Source organism: Polypterus senegalus, chromosome 13 (genome assembly GCF_016835505.1).
Source record: "Polypterus senegalus isolate Bchr_013 chromosome 13, ASM1683550v1, whole genome shotgun sequence".
Lineage (NCBI taxonomy): Eukaryota > Metazoa > Chordata > Cladistia > Polypteriformes > Polypteridae > Polypterus > Polypterus senegalus.
The window spans coordinates 156,985,840-157,004,337 of NC_053166.1; the positions used below are offsets into that span (position 1 = coordinate 156,985,840).

Genomic DNA, 18,498 nt, shown 5'->3' on the forward strand with positions numbered 1-18,498 from the left:
GGGGTCCATGGCCAGGAAACTCCTCATGGAGAACTTGTGGTCAATCCTCAAGAGGTGGGTGGACAATCAAAAACCCACCAATTCTGATTGTACGAGAATGGGCAGCCATCAGTCAGGATGTGGCCCAGAAGTTGATGGGCAGACAGCCTGCCAGGGCGAATGGCAGAGGTCTTGAAAAAGAAAGAAGGGCCAACACTGCAAATATGGACTCTGCATAAACTTCATGTCATTGTCAATAAAAGCCTTTGAAACTTCTGAACTGCTTGTAATTCTACTTCAGTATCCCATAGAAACATCTGACACTAAAGATCTAAAAACACGGAAACAGCAAACTTGGTGAAAACCAACACTGGGGTCCTTCTCAGAACTTTGGGCCGCAACTTTACAGAACTAAGCCCCAAAAATATATTTCATGATGTGTTTTGCTTATTTATGATGACATATTGTTGTGTTTTTATTTCTATTAGGGGGCTTCACCCCCTGCTCGCTTCGCTCGTCAACCCCCCACCCAGTCCTGCACTACATGCCAGCCACTTCACGTCTCTGCCGCTCGCTTTCACCAAACAACAAATCTTTTCATTCTCACGGATACGCCTCTTCATTGGGTACAAACACGACTTCTCCCTGATGGCAACACGAATTAGACGATCTACAAGTCTCTGACTTAATGTGTAAATCCGAACAATATATTCGATCTCTTTTCGCTGTTCCGTTATTTCACCAAGTAATAATTTCCGTTTGTTTGCGCTAATGCGATCTTTACTATCATTTTTTTGAGACTTTTGAATTTTCGTACTTCCATGATCTCTAACCTGCTCTGCATTTTACATTTTTGAATTCTTTACGTCGTTCTACTTTGTCATCTACTCTTTGTCTTTTATTTCTGGCCCCAGGCGTTGGTTAAATCTCTTGGTACAAAGTCTCATTTCGCGGTGATGTGAAAGTCACATCTTGTCTCTCTGAAAGTCACATCTTGTCTCTCTTCCCAAGATTTGTTTATTATAATAGAGAGATCAGATATTGTATTGTCACATTTGCATATTTTTGTCAGAGAAATTCCCCCATTGCTGTCTGCTTTTCTTTTCTGGTTGTATTCGTATGCTTGAATGGACACGTTTTCTATCATACGGCCGTTGTTGTTTATCGGCGTGCGGCTCGGCTGCCATTATGGTAACATTCCTGCTCGGTCGGGTCCTCGGATTTAAATGTTTAACTCTCCTGCTTTACAGGATGAATGTGAAGGAGACCTGGCCGAAGTGATGCCAGCGTTAGAATCAGCCCTGGCGGCGCTGGACACCCTCAAGCCGGCTGACATCACTGTCGTGAAGTCCATGCAGAACCCACCCAGTCAAGTGAAGCTCGTCATGGAGAGCATCTGCGTCATGAAGGGCATCAAGCCCGAGCGCAAGCCCGATCCCAGCGGCTCAGGTACCAATCGCTCAGATCTGAAAAATTATAAGATGAGGTCAAGACCCTCGTGGGGGAATTAAAAACACCAAGTGGGCCGGTAACTCTTAGGGCAGCGACTCAGCCTCGCTGTCTGTTTTATGAATTAAAGGGTCTTAGGGACCTGAAACCCACCTGCAGAGCTTTGGGTGCAACCTTGAGTGGTATGCCACTCCATGACTTGGCACACTCATGCACTTGCCCACACTTACCTCGAATGGGGAAGCAGTCCACTGCACCCTGTCACCCATTCGTACCCTGAACAGGACACATTTACACACATAACCCACACACCCTTACCCTGAACTGGGCACTGCTGCAAATGCTCACGCAAATATTTGCCCTGAAATGGGGCACACCCTCATTGTTACTATTAAAAGGGCATTGGTCCATTGAAGGGCAGCCATACCGACCCTGAATGGGACAGCACTCTATTGCCGGGCACACTCCTGCACACATCCATACTTACTCTAAACAAGGTGCCAGTCCATTACAGGGCACCCATACTTAATCCTGAACATGGTGCCATTTTATTGCTGGTTAGATTTTGATACACAACCATACTTACCCTGAGTGCAGTGCCAGTTTATTGATGGGCATATGCACATATGCCCACACCTACCCAGTATTAGGTTCCAATTTATTGATTCATGCCCATACTTACCCTGAATGGGGCACCAGTAAACCTCAGGGCACACACCTATAGTTTTTTTTCAATTCAGTTCAGTTTATTTTTGTACTTACCCCTGCTGAGGTGCCTGTCTGTACCACGACACGCATACTGGAACACCAGTCAGTCGCTGGGCATATTCACACATGAGACCCATATTTCACTAGACAGAGCGCCAATACATCACAGGGCATATGCCCGTTTTTACTCATAACAGGGATTGCTGGGCACACTCACACACACGTATCCTTCAACAGGGTGGCAGTCTATGGAAGGGCAGCCATGCTGTTCCCTGAACAGGGACACCAGTCTATCACTGGGCACATTCATGTACACACCCATACGTACCCTAAACAAGGTTCCAGTCCATTACAGGGCACCCATACTAACCCTAAATGGGACACTAGTCTATCACTGGGCACATTAATATGAATACCTATACTTATTCTGAATGGGGCACCAGTACATCACAGGGCACACAAGCATTCTTTCTCTGAAGTTGGCACCAGTCCATTGCAGGCCACATTCATGGATAAGATTTAACGCGGACCAGTATGTCATAAGGTACCCATTCTTATATGGATTGCTTGGCACACTTACCAACACCCATACTTCTCCTTAAACAAAGTGCCAGTCCATTTCAGACCCCAGACAAGGACACCAGTCTCTCACTGAGCACAGTCCTGCACACACCCATACTTACCTGAGCAAGGTGCCAGTCCATTACAGTGCATCAATACCTACCCTGAACATGTTGGCATTTCATTGCTGGTCACACTCACACAACCATACTTACCCTGAGTAAAGTGCCAGTGTATTGCTGGGCACAATAGTACCCATACTGAATGCAAGGCTCCCTTACTAACCCAGTCTGTTGCTGGGTAGTAAATAGCCGTGAATGTGGTGCCAGTCTACCGCAGGGCACCAGTGTATCACCAGGCATGCACATTCCAAACCAATTTAGAGGGGTCCACCACCCTGACCCTCACGTCTTTGGTATGTGGGTGCAACACCCTAAGAAAAGCCCAGTCAGACACAGGAAGGCCATGCAGACTCCACATAGAGGGTGACCAGACAGGGATTTGAACCCTGGACGGCAGCACTGACCAGCGGGTCTCCCCTTACGTCACGTCTGGCACTCACATCATTTCTTCAGCAGATTCCCATCTGCCACTCACAGCTTTTTGTTCCTTTTCTCCTTTTGCAGGTAAAATGATCGAAGACTACTGGGGTTCGTCCAAAAAGCTGCTTGGTGACATGAAGTTCCTCGACAACCTGAAAACCTTTGACAAGGACAACATCCCAGTGGCTAACATTAAAAAGATTCGAGAGAAATTTATCGACCACCCCGAATTCCAGCCGGCCATCATCAAAAACGTCTCGTCGGCCTGCGAGGGGCTGTGCAAGTGGGTGCGGGCCATGGAGGAATACGACCGCGTGGCCAAGATTGTGGCCCCAAAGCGCGAACGCCTACGGGAGGCCGAGGCCGAGCACGCGGTCCAGATGGAGAAACTGAACGTCAAGAGGGCGGAGCTGAAGGCCGTCGAGGACAGGCTGCAGGTGCTCAACGACGACTTCCAGGTCATGAACAACAAGAAGAAGGACCTGGAGAGCAACATCGAGATCTGCTCTCAGAAGCTGGTGCGGGCCGAGAAGCTGATCGGGGGCTTGGGTGGCGAGAAGGACCGATGGACCGAGGCGGCCCGACTGCTGGGGGTGAGATATGTCAACTTGACGGGTGACGTGCTTTTGTCCTCGGGCATGGTGGCGTACCTGGGGGCTTTCACGGTGGACTACCGGCAGGAGTGCCAGAAGCAGTGGCACGTTTTGTGCAAGGAGAAGAGAATCCCCTGCTCGGACGATTTTACCCTCAGCAGCACCCTGGGGGACCCAGTGAAAATCCGAGCTTGGCAGATTGCCGGCCTCCCGGTGGACTTGTTCTCCATCGACAACGGCATAATTGTGTCCAACTCGAGGCGCTGGCCCCTTATGATCGATCCGCAGGGTCAGGCCAATAAGTGGATCAAGAACATGGAGAAGGCCAGCAAGCTGTCTGCCATCAAACTGTCCGACCCGAATTACGTCAGGACGCTGGAGAACGCCGTCCAGTTTGGGAACCCCGTCCTTCTGGAGAACATCGGAGAAGAACTGGATGCTCTGCTGGAGCCCATCCTGCTGAAGCAGACCTTCAAACAGCAAGGCGTGGAGTACATTCGCCTGGGTGAAAACATCATCGAGTATTCCAAGGACTTCAGGTTCTACATGACCACTCGTCTCCGGAACCCACACTACCTGCCGGAGGTGGCCGTCAAGGTGTGCCTCTTGAACTTCATGATCACCCCCTTGGGCCTCGAGGACCAGCTGCTGGGGATTGTGGCAGCAAAGGAGAAGCCAGAGCTGGAAGAGAAGAAGAACCAGCTCATTGTGGAAAGTGCCGCCAACAAGAAGCAGCTGAAGGAAATCGAGGACAAAATCCTCGAGGTCCTCTCCTCCTCCCAGGGCAACATCCTGGAGGACGAGACGGCCATTAAGGTCCTTTCGTCTTCGAAGCTTCTGTCCGAGGAGATTTCTCAGAAGCAGCAGATCGCCTCCATCACCGAGAAGGAGATTGACGCCACTCGCATGGGCTACCGGCCTGTCGCCATCCACTCGTCCATCATCTTCTTCTGCATCTCTGACCTGGCCAACATCGAGCCCATGTATCAGTACTCGCTCACCTGGTTCATCAACCTCTACGTGCACTCCATCGCCCACAGCAGGAAGACGGAGGATCTGCAGGGCAGGATTGAGAACATCATCGACCATTTCACCGTCAGCATCTACAACAATGTCTGCCGCTCCCTCTTCGAGAAGGACAAGCTGCTCTTCTCCCTCCTGCTCACCGTCGGCATCCTGAAGGGTAAAGGGAAGGTGGATGACCAGGTCTGGAGATTCCTTCTGACCGGAGGCGTGGCTCTGGATAATCCGCACCCTAACCCTGCCCCTGACTGGCTCTCTGACAAGTCCTGGTCCGAGATCGTGAGGGCCTCCAACTTGCCGAACCTCCGGGGGCTCATGGAGCACGTCCAGGCCAACATCCCAAACTGGAAGCGGATCTACGACTCCGCCAAGCCGCACGAGGAGACGTTTCCGGATGAGTGGGCGGGGCTTATCGGCATGGACCGCATGGTGGTGCTCAGGTGCTTCCGACCCGACAAGATCATCCCGGCGGTGCAAGAGTTTATAACGGATAACATGGGGAGCACCTTCATCGAACCGCCAACGTTTGACCTGGCAGGGAGCTACGATGACTCCAACTGCTGCGCGCCTCTGATATTTGTCCTCTCGCCCGGAGCCGACCCAATGGCAGGTAAAAAGACGTAAAAAATCCAACTTTAGATTTGCTATGTCTGTACACAGTTAGGGAGAACCAGGAGGTAGACGTTTAAACAGAAAAGGGTCAAAACCGGGAGATCGAATAACACGAGCACAAAAACGAAAGGCAAAAATCAAGGATAGAAATTCAAAAATACCAAAGGTACGTTGGAATAGAAACTCCTTTGAAGTGGGCGATTTGAAAAGGGGGTTCATCAGTGAATTAAGGGTTCAGTACGGTGATGTCACTAAAGCAGTCGAGGAGGGTCTTTCACCGAAACTCCCCCAGTTTTCAGAACTTCCTACTCCACTCACACACTTGCAGGAGTGACAGACCCGCGAATCGTCGTGCTGGATCTTCATTACCCCTTCACGGCTCAAAAAGTGGGACGCTGCTTCTCTTTGGTGCAGTTTTCAAGTGAGGCTGCCATCTTTATAAGGCTACTAGGATGTCATTAGGACAATCTGGATGAGAAAAGGCCATTCAGCCCACCAAAGCTCGCCAGTCCTGTCCACTTCACCCCTCAAGTCGAGTTTTGAACCTCCCTCGAGTCCTCCTGTCCACCACACTGCATGGTCACTTATTCCATGTGGCTGTGGTTCGCTGTGTGAAGCTCGTCTGCACTGTGCTGCCACCTGCTGGACATTTCTAATGAGATTGCTAACTAACTATGTATGTTACCAACTTACATGATAGTGGCACAACATTTAGAATTTCTATCGTATGTGAATCAACACCCAAAATATAAGGGGAGAGGATTACGATAAACCCTTGGCTAAAGCAAAAGGATCAAAAGAGGCAAAAGGAGTCGCCAAACAGGCAATCCGAAAAAGAAGCAAGTCCCAGTGCAAGATTCTAAATCCTAATCTAAAGCAGAAGCAAAAAGAAATCCAATACTCGAGAAACAGTCTCCCAAATCCTCCAAAGTGCATTCAATGAGTCGCAGGGACTCCACTTCCGAGCCTGCCTTTTGTGAGATTGGGGGCAGTCCCTAGTAGAGAGGCAAGGGGTGGTCCTGCCCCTTGGGCAAACACAGAGAAAATAAACATGGCGCATAAATATCCTTAAATGTAGCATAAACAATAATACATTAAATATATCAACAAAATGATAAATGAACAGAACAATAATAGAGATTGATGTGAAAGACCCTATAATTATAGGTTGACAGATATACAGAGTGAAAGGCACTATATAATAGAGTGTGAAAGGCACCACTAAATAGATAGTCAGACTTTGTGAAATGCACTATGTGTGTGTGTGTGTGTGTGTGTGTGTGTCTGTAGTGGGCTGGCGCCCTGCCCGGGATTTGTGGCCCTGTGTTAGAATATAGCGGCTTGGATAATGGATGGATGGACTATATAATAGATTGACAGATATACGGAGTGAAAGGCACCATATAATGCATTGTGTGAAAGGCACTATATAATAAATGGATATATATTGTAAAAGGCACTTTATAATATATAGCTTGATACACAGTAAGAAAGGCACTACATAATAGATGGATTGATATGTAGTGTGAAAGGCACAATAATTAGATGGATAGTTATCCTTCCTTTCTTTTTTCTTAGTTTGAAACAAGAGGGAAAGTGGTCTTGAGATCAGGGGGCTCTGCCTGAGCTACGTGACCCACGAAGTGTCCAGAAGGTGTGTGTATGTGTGTGCGCGTCAGGAGCAGCAGAGGGACAATATGGCGGAGATTTGCTAAGGCATCTGCTCTCCAGGGCACAGACGTCACGAGTGACCCTAACAGTATACGCTTGTCAAGATGCCTGACCGTATGAGGTGGTCCCTTGCAAAGGTTTGATTGAATTTCCGCAGCACCTGACTGGCAGGCGCCCAATCCGCAGACCCCATTTGATTCTCACAGATTGAAGTTGATTCTGCGGCTAAGAAAACAAAAGTGAGGAGAACTGGCCGGTAGGGCAAATAAAAAGAATCTGCCGGCACCGTCCGTTAGGCTGAAAGACAAAATGGAGCAAATTCAGGGCTTTTGAAAGCTGCTGATAAACACAATGACGAAGACGTGTAAATATTTCAAAAAACAAAAAAACAGCTGGTCACGGGCGCATCAAAGCTTAAGGAGGGGCTTTCGGACACCGGACTGGTGTAGACAGAGAGGTGACGTGAATTCCAGAGGTCCCAAAAATACTCAAAATGCCCACTAGAGGGACAAATACCACCCACAAAAACCCAGCTACCGTAGTAATACAGGGTGGTCCAGATCTAATTATGCAATTTTCATTACGTTATAACTTAAGTTTATTACACAGAGAATTCACAAAAAATCTTTTTTGTTGCTGATAGATGGAAGCACCTGCCCTGCGTTCCAAAATGGCGGGGAGATGGTTGTCAGTCGAACAGCAATTCTTTTGTCTTGTATTGTTTTCCTGCATTGCATTAAAAGTTGCATAATTAGATCTGGACCACCCTATACAGAGGGCAGGCAGTGTGGTGTAGCAGTTACAGCTTTGGACTTTAAAAACCCAGAGGGTGGGAGTTAAGGTCCCTCTACTTGACACTGTGTGACCCTGGGCAAGTCACTTCAAAGCATGTGCTCCAACTGGAAAAACAAAAGAAAAGAAAGATACGGAGTATATCTATCTGATGGCATACAGTAAGTGGCCCTGGATACAAGTATCAGCTAAATAAAAGGTAATGGTAATAAAAAGAAATGCTCTGTTGCACAAAATCAGCCTCAAATCAGCCCCAGGTAGCACAAAGGCAAAGGCCCAAAACAATAAAAGTAATCCAATACAAAACAAAGTCTCAATACGGTAAAAATAGAGCAAAAGGGACAAAAATCCAGTAAACCACAAATCCAAGGGTATCTGAATGAACCGCAAGGGACTGGGGGTTGACTGCCACCTTTATAGGGCAGAGGGCTGTCTCTTCTGGTGATGGACAGGTGGCCCCGCCTCTTAGGGTAACACCCACAAAACACATCACAAAGGCATAAATGTGGAGGCCAAAAAAGCAAAAAAAATATTGCAAATCATAAACAAAAGCAAAATTTACATAAAAATAACAAAATCAAAAATGAACAAAAAAAAGACATAAAAAAGGAATGAGCACCCCAGTCAGGAAGGAGGCCAGCGAGTGGTCTGCGGCTCTCTTAATGCCTTTTGGCTTCTTTTGCAGGTCTGCTGAAGTTTGCGGATGACCTGGAGATGGGCGGCTCGAAAATCCAGACTATCTCCCTGGGCCAGGGGCAAGGCCCCATTGCTGCTAACATGATACACAGTGCTATCAAGGCGGGCACCTGGGTGGTCTTACAGAACTGCCACCTGGCCACCAGCTGGATGCCAGCTCTGGAAAAAATCTGTGAAGAGGTTGTGACACCAGAGAACACGAACCCCAGCTTCAGGTAAAGAGGGGCTCGTCTGTCTGAGTCACTATGGTGGGAATGGGGGGCCTTCGAGGTCGAAGACCCCGCCAGCCATTTTCTAGTCTCGTTCTCAGGCCCACTGCTGTTCTTTGCCTGTCTCTGCTGACTTTCTCTCCCAAATGCCAAAGGTGTGAGGGTTGGATGACCTGGTATGGCAGACTGGCTCTGTGTGGGTGACGGTGTGCACCCATGATGGACTGCACAGGTCGACCCCCCTGATTATTAAATCAGATAAACTTTATTAAGCCTATGAGGAAATTCAGATACATACAACAGCAGAAACATAAAAAAAAATTAAAAAATCAACGAGTGCATCAGGTGGAAGCACTGAATTGCCCGATAGCAGTGGGCAGAAAAGACCCCCCAGAGGCACATCTTAGCACAACATGATAGGATGAGCCTGTGGCTAAAAGTTCTCCAAGAGAGAGCGCCTCCTGGAGGGGACGGACACGCGGGTCGCGGCCCTGTCAAGTAGGGGCACATTTATCAAAGGTGGGCCTGTGGTTACATCCTGGCATGGAAAGCAGCATTACAGAGGTGGGCACAGGCTTTGAAAGGCTGGCACTGCTGAGTCGTGGGGACTTTCACTTCACTTTGTATCTGAAATAAATGATCTGTTGAAGCAGACATTTAAAAACCGATAGATGTGAAAGGCACTATATAATCATTTCAAAGGTGTGAAAGGCACTACATTATACAGGGGTGTGAAAATGTCATAATTAGAGGTAGACTGTTAGATCGATATGAAAGGAAGTGCATAACAGATACATGGATAGACAACGACAGGCAGTATAATACAGGATGATATGACAGATAGACAGAGAGATCTGAAAGGCACTATATACTGTACAGTAGTCACTAGATTGCCAGATATGAAAGGCATATAACAGATACCTGTGTGAGTACATTATACTACATATGAAAGGCGCTATATAGTACAGATAGACACTAAATACAGCAACAGCTAGATAAAGACACGATGTAACATGACAGATGGAGAGATCTGAAAGGCGCTATATACAGTAACTGACAATTAGCACATGAAAGACACTGTAACAGAAACACAGACGTAAAAAATGTTACACAAGACAGATCTGGAAGACGCTTTATACAGTAGTCACTAGTTTGCCAGATATGATAGATAGATAGATAGATGTGAAAGGCACTACATGATAGATAGATAGATAGATAGATAGATAGATAGATAGATAGATAGATAGATAGATAGATAGATAGATAGATAGATATGAAAGGCACTATATAATAGATAGATAGATAGATAGATAGATGTGAAAGGCACTATATAATAGATAGATAGATAGATAGATGTGAAAGGCACTATATAATAGATAGATAGATAGATGTGAAAGGCACTATATAATAGATAGATAGATAGATAGAGTAAGGCACTATATAATATAGATAGATAGATAGATATGAAAGGCACTATATGATATATAAAACAAGCTTTATTTTTCCATAGTAGTAGTAGATAAATAGATAGATAGATATGTAAGGCATTAGATAGATAGATAGATAGATAGATACTTTATTAATCCCAAGGGGAAATTCACATAATCCAGCAGCAGTATACTGATACAAAAAAGAAAACAATATTAAATTAAATAGTAATAAAAATGAAAAACAATTAAAATAAAAAAGCAGACAATAACTGAGTAATGAAAGGCATGTAATAGATACCTATGTGAATACATTATACTAGATATGAAAGGCACTATATAGTGGAGACAGAAACTAAATACAGTAACACTTAGCTAGATTAAGACACTATGTAACATGACAGATGGAGAGATCTGAAAGGCGCTATATGCAGTCACTGACAATTAGCATATGAAAGACACTTTGTAAAAGAAACACAAAAATGGAAGAAGTTATACAAGACGGATCTGAAAGGCACTATATACAGTAACAGTGTAGACATACACTTACAATAGATATGAAAAGCACTATATGGTAGGTAGATACATAGCTGAAAAACAGTTTATATGATGGCCGGAGATCTGAAAGGCTCTAAATACAGAAACTGAGAATTAGCCGAATAGACATGGAAGACAATATCGTATTTAGATAAGATATGAAAGACACAATAACGAATGAAAAGGAGCTACCAGTACATACAGTAAGAGAGCAATAGTTAGACAGATAAGAAAGATGCTGTATAATCGATATGAATAACGGTATGTAGCTCTGTCTTCCATAGAAAGACCTTACATGACAGAGACCTGTAAAGCACAGCATACAGTCATAGATATGAAGAGCACCACATAACAGATACAAATATGATGAATATATGAAAGACACTATACACTGTGGGCAGCACGGTGGCGCAGTGGGTGGCGCTGCTGCCTCGCAGTAAGGAGACCTGGGTTTGCTTCCCAGGTCCTTCCTGCGTGGAGTTTGCATGTTCTCGCCGTGTCTGCGTGGGTTTCCACCAGGCGTTCTTGTTTCCTCTCACGGTCCAAAGATATGCAGGTGAGGTGCATTGGCGATTCTAAATTGTCCTTAGTGTGTGCTTGGTGTGTGTGTGTGCCTTGCAGTGGGCTGGCACCCTGCCCAGGGTTTGTTCATGCCTTACACCCTGTGCTGGCTGGGCCCGTGACCCGGTGTTGGGATATAGCGGGTTGGAAAATAAATGACTGACTGACTGACTGACTGACTGACTGACTGACTGACTGACTGACTATATACTGTAGCAGACAGATACATCACTGAAAAAGACATTATGTGACAGACTGAGATCTGAAAGGCACTAAATACACTGATAGTTAGCTGACTAGATATGGAAAACACCACATTTAGATAGATATGAAAAAAATAAGATAAAGAGAACTAAAAAGAGTTATATACAGTAACAGATATGAAAGGTGCTATATAGTACATATGAATTACAGTATGTATTATACAGAAAGACCTTACATGACAGAGATGTGTAAAGCACAGCATACAGTCATAGATAGATATGAAGAGCACCACATAACAGATACATAGATGAATATATGAAAGGCACTATACAGTAGATAGATACATGGATACGATATATGATATACAGTATGATCATAGAGCAAGAGCTGAAAGGCACTATATACTGTAGCTGATATAGCTAGCTAGACAGACATGAAAGACGTTATATAATGGATATGAAAGGCACTATATAGTAGATATGAAAGACATTATCTGACAGATATTATAAGGCAGACAGTCAAATAAAAGACACTACAGTATATAGCAGTTCTGTCCGATATAATTAATAGATATGAAAAGCTCAATGACAGGTAGGTTTATAGACGTGTAAGACGCTATATGACAGATGGGGCGTTGCACCCGATGCTGCAGAGTTTCCATTGGCCTTTCCCGATTGCCTCGGCGACAGAGTGATGGCCGATGTCCACACTGAGGACGTAGCTGGAGTGTGGAGCAGAGTGGACCTTTGGGCTGAAGTCTCCCATGCTGATTCATTTCTAATGCTGTGCCACCATACCTTGTGTTTCTCTGTCTGCCGGGAGGACCTCTACCTAGAAAGGCGCTATATAAAACAAGACTCCCTAAAGTAAGAGTGTTTCATGCTGTGTATGCGTCTCTCTCTGTCTCTCTTGCAGGCTTTGGCTCACCAGCTACCCCTCGGACAAGTTCCCAGTCAGCATTCTCCAGAATGGCGTGAAGATGACCAATGAGCCCCCCAAGGGTCTGAGGGCTAACCTGCTGCGCTCGTACCTCAATGACCCCATTTCGGACACGGCCTTTTTCAACAGCTGCACGAAGCAGGGCGTCTGGCAGAAGCTGCTGTTTGGCCTCTGCTTCTTCCACGCGCTGGTGCAGGAGAGGAGGAACTTCGGACCTCTGGGTAGGACACTGCAGGGGGCGGGAGGCTCATCCGATGCATAGTAGGAAAAGTCAACCAGGGATGGGGTGATTGGGATGAGGACGCAGGGTCTGTATGGAGGGGTGTCAAGGCTCCCTGGCCTGGGACAGACAGGAGTGGTGAATGTGATGCACCTAAATGGCGTCTTTGACCTGCTATCTTCCTCTCGACTTTTAATCTCCTGTTCTTCCCTTTCCAGGCTGGAACATCCCGTATGAGTTCAATGAGTCGGACCTGAGGATCAGCATGCGGCAGATTCAGATGTTCCTAAACGAATATGAAGACGTCCCCCTCGAGGCGCTGACGTATCTGACAGGTAACACAATGTCCCAACGCCCTCCGGTGGCCACCTGTGGTATGACACCTCTGATAATTAGCAGGGGGTCTCAGAAGTGAGAGCTTGAGGTCTGACTCTTTTTCTCACTTCAACAGGCGAGTGCAACTATGGTGGAAGAGTGACAGACGACAAGGACCGGCGGCTCCTTTTATCCCTGCTCTCCATCTTCTACAGCAAGGAGCTGGTGCAGCAGGATGGATATCGACTTTCGTCAGGAAATGTGTATTTTGTTCCTCCTCCTGGCTCATACCAGGTGAGTGGTGTGCACATCTGCTTGGGGGTCCAAACCTCTGAGCCATGAAACAAGAGAGCCACCTAATCAGTGAGGACATCTTCTTGTCAGATGTGTGTGTGTGTGTGTGTGTGGCACTTGGATTTTAGCAGCCTTTGTGTTTTTTTGTTTTCTTGACTTGACATTTTTATTCAGTTATCTACTAATCACAGTCTTAGAATTCCTTACACAAAAACAGAAAAAAGGAAGAACAAAATAGTGGGGGGCACACAATGGGGTCTTCAGTGTCTGCTAAAGCCCCCATGACTGGCAATATACATCCTGTGGCACATCAAACAAAGGCATAGCTGGACAGCAGTCCTGAATGTCTCCCATCAGCTGCTTTTGGAAGGGTACTGGCATTGTGGTGGCATCTGAGAGGGAATGGCTGCCAAGTGGCATATATAGATAGATGTGAAAGGCACTATATAATAGATAGATAGATGTGAAAGGCACCATATAATCATCAGATAAATAGATAGATATGAAAGGCACTATATAATAGATATATAGATAGATGTGAAAGGCACTATATAATCAACAGATAGATAGATGTGAAAGGCACTATATAATAGATATATAGATAGATGTGAAAGGCACTATATAATCAACAGATAGATAGATAGCTAGATGTAAAAGGCACTATATAATATATAGATAGATGTGAAAGGCACCATATAATAGATAGGTAGATATGAAAGGCACTATATAATAGATATATAGATAGATGTGAAAGACACTATAAAATAGATATATAGATAGATAGACAGATAGATGTGAAAGGCACCATATAATCATCAGATTGATAGATATGAAAGGCACTATGTAATAGATAGTGTGGACTGGGACCCGGACACAGGCAGACAGACATCGTAAGTTCCACCACACACTGTTTATTTACAATATTTACATACAATTCGTGCTCACACCCCAGTGCCTCTTGCACCGATTCCCCAAAGTCCAGGCCACACTCTCAGTCACTGTGCCTCTCTCTTGACCGCCTCCCGTCCTCTCTCCAGCTCTGTCCTCTTCCACCCGACATCCACTAATGACTGGTGGGAGGCGGCCCCTTAAGTAGGAACCCGGATGGGCTCCAGCTGCTTCCCGCACTCCCCTTGGACACACCCTGTGTGGCGGAAGTGCCAGCTGTGCACCCGGAAGCCGTCCGGGTGTCTCCTGTCTTCTTCCCCCCAGCACTTCCTGGTGTGGCGGAAGTGCTGTGCTCCAAGGTTCCTCAGGCACCGGGGCGCCGCCTGGCGGTGGCCACGGGTCCCTACAGTGCTGGGCTTCCAAGCCCAGCTGTACCCGAGGCCCCCAACATAACCAGGACGGACGCCCCCTCACGGTCTGGAGGAGGCATAAGCCCTCCTCTGGTCCTCCTGGGCCACAATAGATAAATGTGAAAGGCGCTTCAAATGTGGCACTTGATGCCACGGCCCACCTGCCAAGTTGTTTTGCCTGCCTAAGGTAAAGTCATCCCTGATGAAGGATCGCAGGAATCATGGGAAAGAGGGGTCCTTTCATCGGATTAGCGCTATTTCAGCCATGAAATGGCCAAATGGGGGATGCAGCTTGATGGCCGAGGTCTCCAGGACTCTAAACAAATTCAAATCTTATTATGTGATATCATCTATTGTTAAATTCTAATCTGTGTTTCTAAAATTTTTATTTTTATACTGTATTGAGGATTTGTTCTGTTCTGTGTATTGTACTGTGTTGTATTGACCCCCTTCTTTTTGACACCCACTGCACGCCCAACCTACCTGGTAAGGGGTCTCTCTTTGAACTGCCTTTCCCGAGGTTTCTTCCATTTTTTACCCTACAAGGGGTTTTTTTGGGGAGTTTTTCTTGTCTTCTTAGAGAGTCAAGGCTGGGGGGCTGTCAAAAGGCAGGGTCTGTTAAAGCCCATTGCGGCACTTCCTGTGTGATTTTGGGCTATACAAAAAATAAATTGTATTGTATTGTATATAATAAATAGATAGATGTGAAAGGCACTATATAATAGATAGATAAAATGTGAAAGGCACCATATAATCATCAGATAGATAGATATATGTGAAAGGTGCTATATAATGGATAAATAGATATTATAAGACATATACATGTTAAAGGCACTATTCAATTGATAGGAAAGGCACTATATTATAGGTAGTTAGATGGGAAAAGCAATATATAATAGACATGAAAGGCACTATCATAAATAGGAAATGATAGATATAAAGATGTGAAAGACACTATTTGACAGAGACAGATGGGAAAAAATGCTAGATGATAAACGTGAAAGACCTCATAAGTCATGTAAATGGGAAGGGCGCTTTATAATAGATCTGAAAGATGTAAGGCATATAAATGTGAAAGGCACAATATGACAGACAAAAATATATGAAAGGAACTATATAGTATAAAACAGATATGAAAGGTACTATATAGTATAAAACAGATGACCAGTTAGTATTGAAAGGATATATAACAGATCAATATTAAAGAATAAAAATGGGGCACTATAGTATTAGATAGACAGATATGGCAGGGGGAAGGCACTATATCAGACAGACGAGAGTGACACTCAGCGCAGCATAACAACACAAGTGCGAGACCCTGGGCTGCACACTCTGCGCTGTTTGAACACTCATGATATGAACATATAGAGCTACTGCATACTGTCCCATTGTGATGGTCTGGCACAGAACTGGTTACTGTGCTGTGCCCTCTGCCACCAGTACAGACTCCCATGACCCTGGACTGGATTACGTAGATCTGAGGATGGAAATAAACCATAAAAATCACTTCAAGGAGGATTAGACCGCACACTAAAATGAGAGATGTGACGACTTGTAAAACCTGAGCCCGTCTGTTTTTTTTTCCTTTCAGTCTTACATTGAGTACATCCGCAATCTCCCCATCATCGCCGAGCCAGAGGTGTTTGGGCTCCATGAGAACGCCGACATCACCAAAGACAACCAGGAGACCATTCAGCTTTTTGAGGGGGTCCTGCTGACCCTGCCCAGGCAGTCGGAAGGAGGTGGCAAGTCCTCCCAGGTGAGTGGCTGACATCCCGTGCACACAGACCTTGGAGAACACGAAGGCTGTACACGGCGGCAGAGTTCTTCAGCCATGTTCAGGAGCGCTTTGCCTTGTGTTGTTGGCCACGATGTTTTGTTTTTTTCCTTCCATGTCTGACTACCAGTTTCCCGATTGACATCTCTGCCTCTTCCCAGTGTCTTGTTGTTTTGCTCCATTGGCTTTGATTCGTCAACCTCTGCTTTACTTTCTCCGTTCTTTGTCTTTGACCAGCCAGTTTTCCTTCTGGCCGGTGTAGTGACTAGCTTATTGGAGAAGCTGCTGTGTGTTTTTTAGAAAGTAAGACCAGAGGAGTACAAAGTAGGAGGACCAAAATGATAATCGTTGCTGCCCTCTGCTGGATTGAAACTTACAGCAAATAAAACATCCAAGTTTGCCATTTATAAATCATTCAAACATTCATTCCGGGACTGAAATGGTGATTGGTATGAAAGGCAATTAGAAATTCCCTTATGCTATCAATGACAAACTCATAAGGTGGGGCAGCTTACCGTGTGACACATCTAGTTGTAATGGAATTTTTTATCAACAGGAAGGCACGGTGACACAGAAGGTAGCGTTGTAGCTCCGTTTGGTTCGGTGTAGATTGGCACGCTCTCCCTGGATTTCTTTGCCCAGCCATATCTGGTTAATGGGCCCACTGTGCTAAAGTGTGAGTGGACCCCGTGACACCGTCTGCAGTGACGGCCCCTGCTCTGTACGTACTTCTGACACTGGCCCAAACTAGAATAATATACATATGATCAAATCAGCTCAGGTCAGACAGGTCAGGGAGCATGCACTGGTACAGCGTGTAGCAGCATCCACAACACGATGAAACAGCTTAGGATCCCCCCTCAGGCAGACACGTGGTCCAATCCCACCCCCGGAAATAACCATCTATCTGCTGGGCATCCCCTTGGCCTGGTCTAGCCGCTCAGGTCCTCAACAATGAGGCTGGTTGTGCCGTAACTGACGCTCCCTCACAATGCAGGTCATGTGCCTCATTCGGGACTCCATGAGCAGCACAAAGTCAAACCAGTGGTACCCAAGGACTCTCCGTAGAGACACAGCACCGGAGAAGTCCAAATTTCATCTCAGGTCACTCCATAGCATCCATGTCTCACAAAATGAATGCCCCAGGACTCTTCATCCCTTTGCATAGATATCGGGGGCACCACACACCCCTTTCTAGCAACCTCATGACCCCCCGTGCTCTCCAAATCAGTCTACTGACTTCATAGGAAGAGTCACCGGAGACAGAAATGTCACTGGACAGGAATGTCGACACTCTCTCCGCAGACAGACACACTGCTGATGGCCATGCCCAAGAGGTCAGTAAAGGCCTGGCTCTTGGTTTTTATCAGGACCCTCTCAAGCCCAGACACTCAGACCCCCTCAGTCAGTCTCTTGAGACCCCGGATCAGAGCCTCAGTTGACTCTGTGAAGATCACAGCATCGTCAGCAAAGTCAAGATCAGTGAATCTTTCTTCTACCAACAGATGCCCCACAGCCGCAGGACCCCTTGACCCTGCCCACCACCCAGTCCATGCAAGCATTGAACAGAGTAGGAGCAGAAAACACTGCTGACGGACCCCCAGATACAACTGGGGAAAAAAGCACAGGTTCTGCCTCCACTCTGCACAACACTCACAGTACCAGCGTACAGGCCGGCCATGATATCCAGCAACTTTGAGGGGTCCCACAAAGTCTCAGGACGTCCCACAGGGCAGCTCAATCAACAATATGATAAAATTAATGGATTTTTGTTTTATCTTATTTTTATTTTATCATGTACTTCAGGAAACGGTTGAAGAGCTGGCATCAGATATTTTATCAAAGCTGCCCCCGGACTTTGACCTGGAGACGGTGATGAAACAGTACCCTGTCATCTACGAGGAATCCATGAACACCGTCCTAAGGCAGGAGCTCATCCGCTTCAACAGGTATGGCACGGGGCCAGGGAAGGTAGAGACGATTCAGAGGAAAGGCGCTATATATTTATCTAGATTTCTGTTTTAAATAGTGCCCATCACATTAAGGCACTATATATACTGCTCAAAAGAATTAAAGGAACACTTTTTAATC

At 46.0% G+C, this 18,498-nt stretch overlaps 1 protein-coding gene across 1 annotated transcript in view; it reads left to right on the forward strand.

The window, feature by feature from the left end:
- The window catches only part of dnah3 (dynein axonemal heavy chain 3), a 302,407-nt gene that overhangs the window by 273,567 nt on the left and 10,342 nt on the right, over positions 1 to 18,498 (forward strand). The window contains exons 51-58 of the mRNA XM_039775085.1: positions 1,230 to 1,428; positions 3,324 to 5,465; positions 8,616 to 8,841; positions 12,480 to 12,724; positions 12,942 to 13,058; positions 13,175 to 13,332; positions 16,222 to 16,389; positions 18,214 to 18,356. Coding sequence (XP_039631019.1) covers positions 1,230 to 1,428; positions 3,324 to 5,465; positions 8,616 to 8,841; positions 12,480 to 12,724; positions 12,942 to 13,058; positions 13,175 to 13,332; positions 16,222 to 16,389; positions 18,214 to 18,356 — 3,398 coding nt within the window. The remainder of the gene's footprint in view (positions 1 to 1,229; positions 1,429 to 3,323; positions 5,466 to 8,615; positions 8,842 to 12,479; positions 12,725 to 12,941; positions 13,059 to 13,174; positions 13,333 to 16,221; positions 16,390 to 18,213; positions 18,357 to 18,498) is intronic.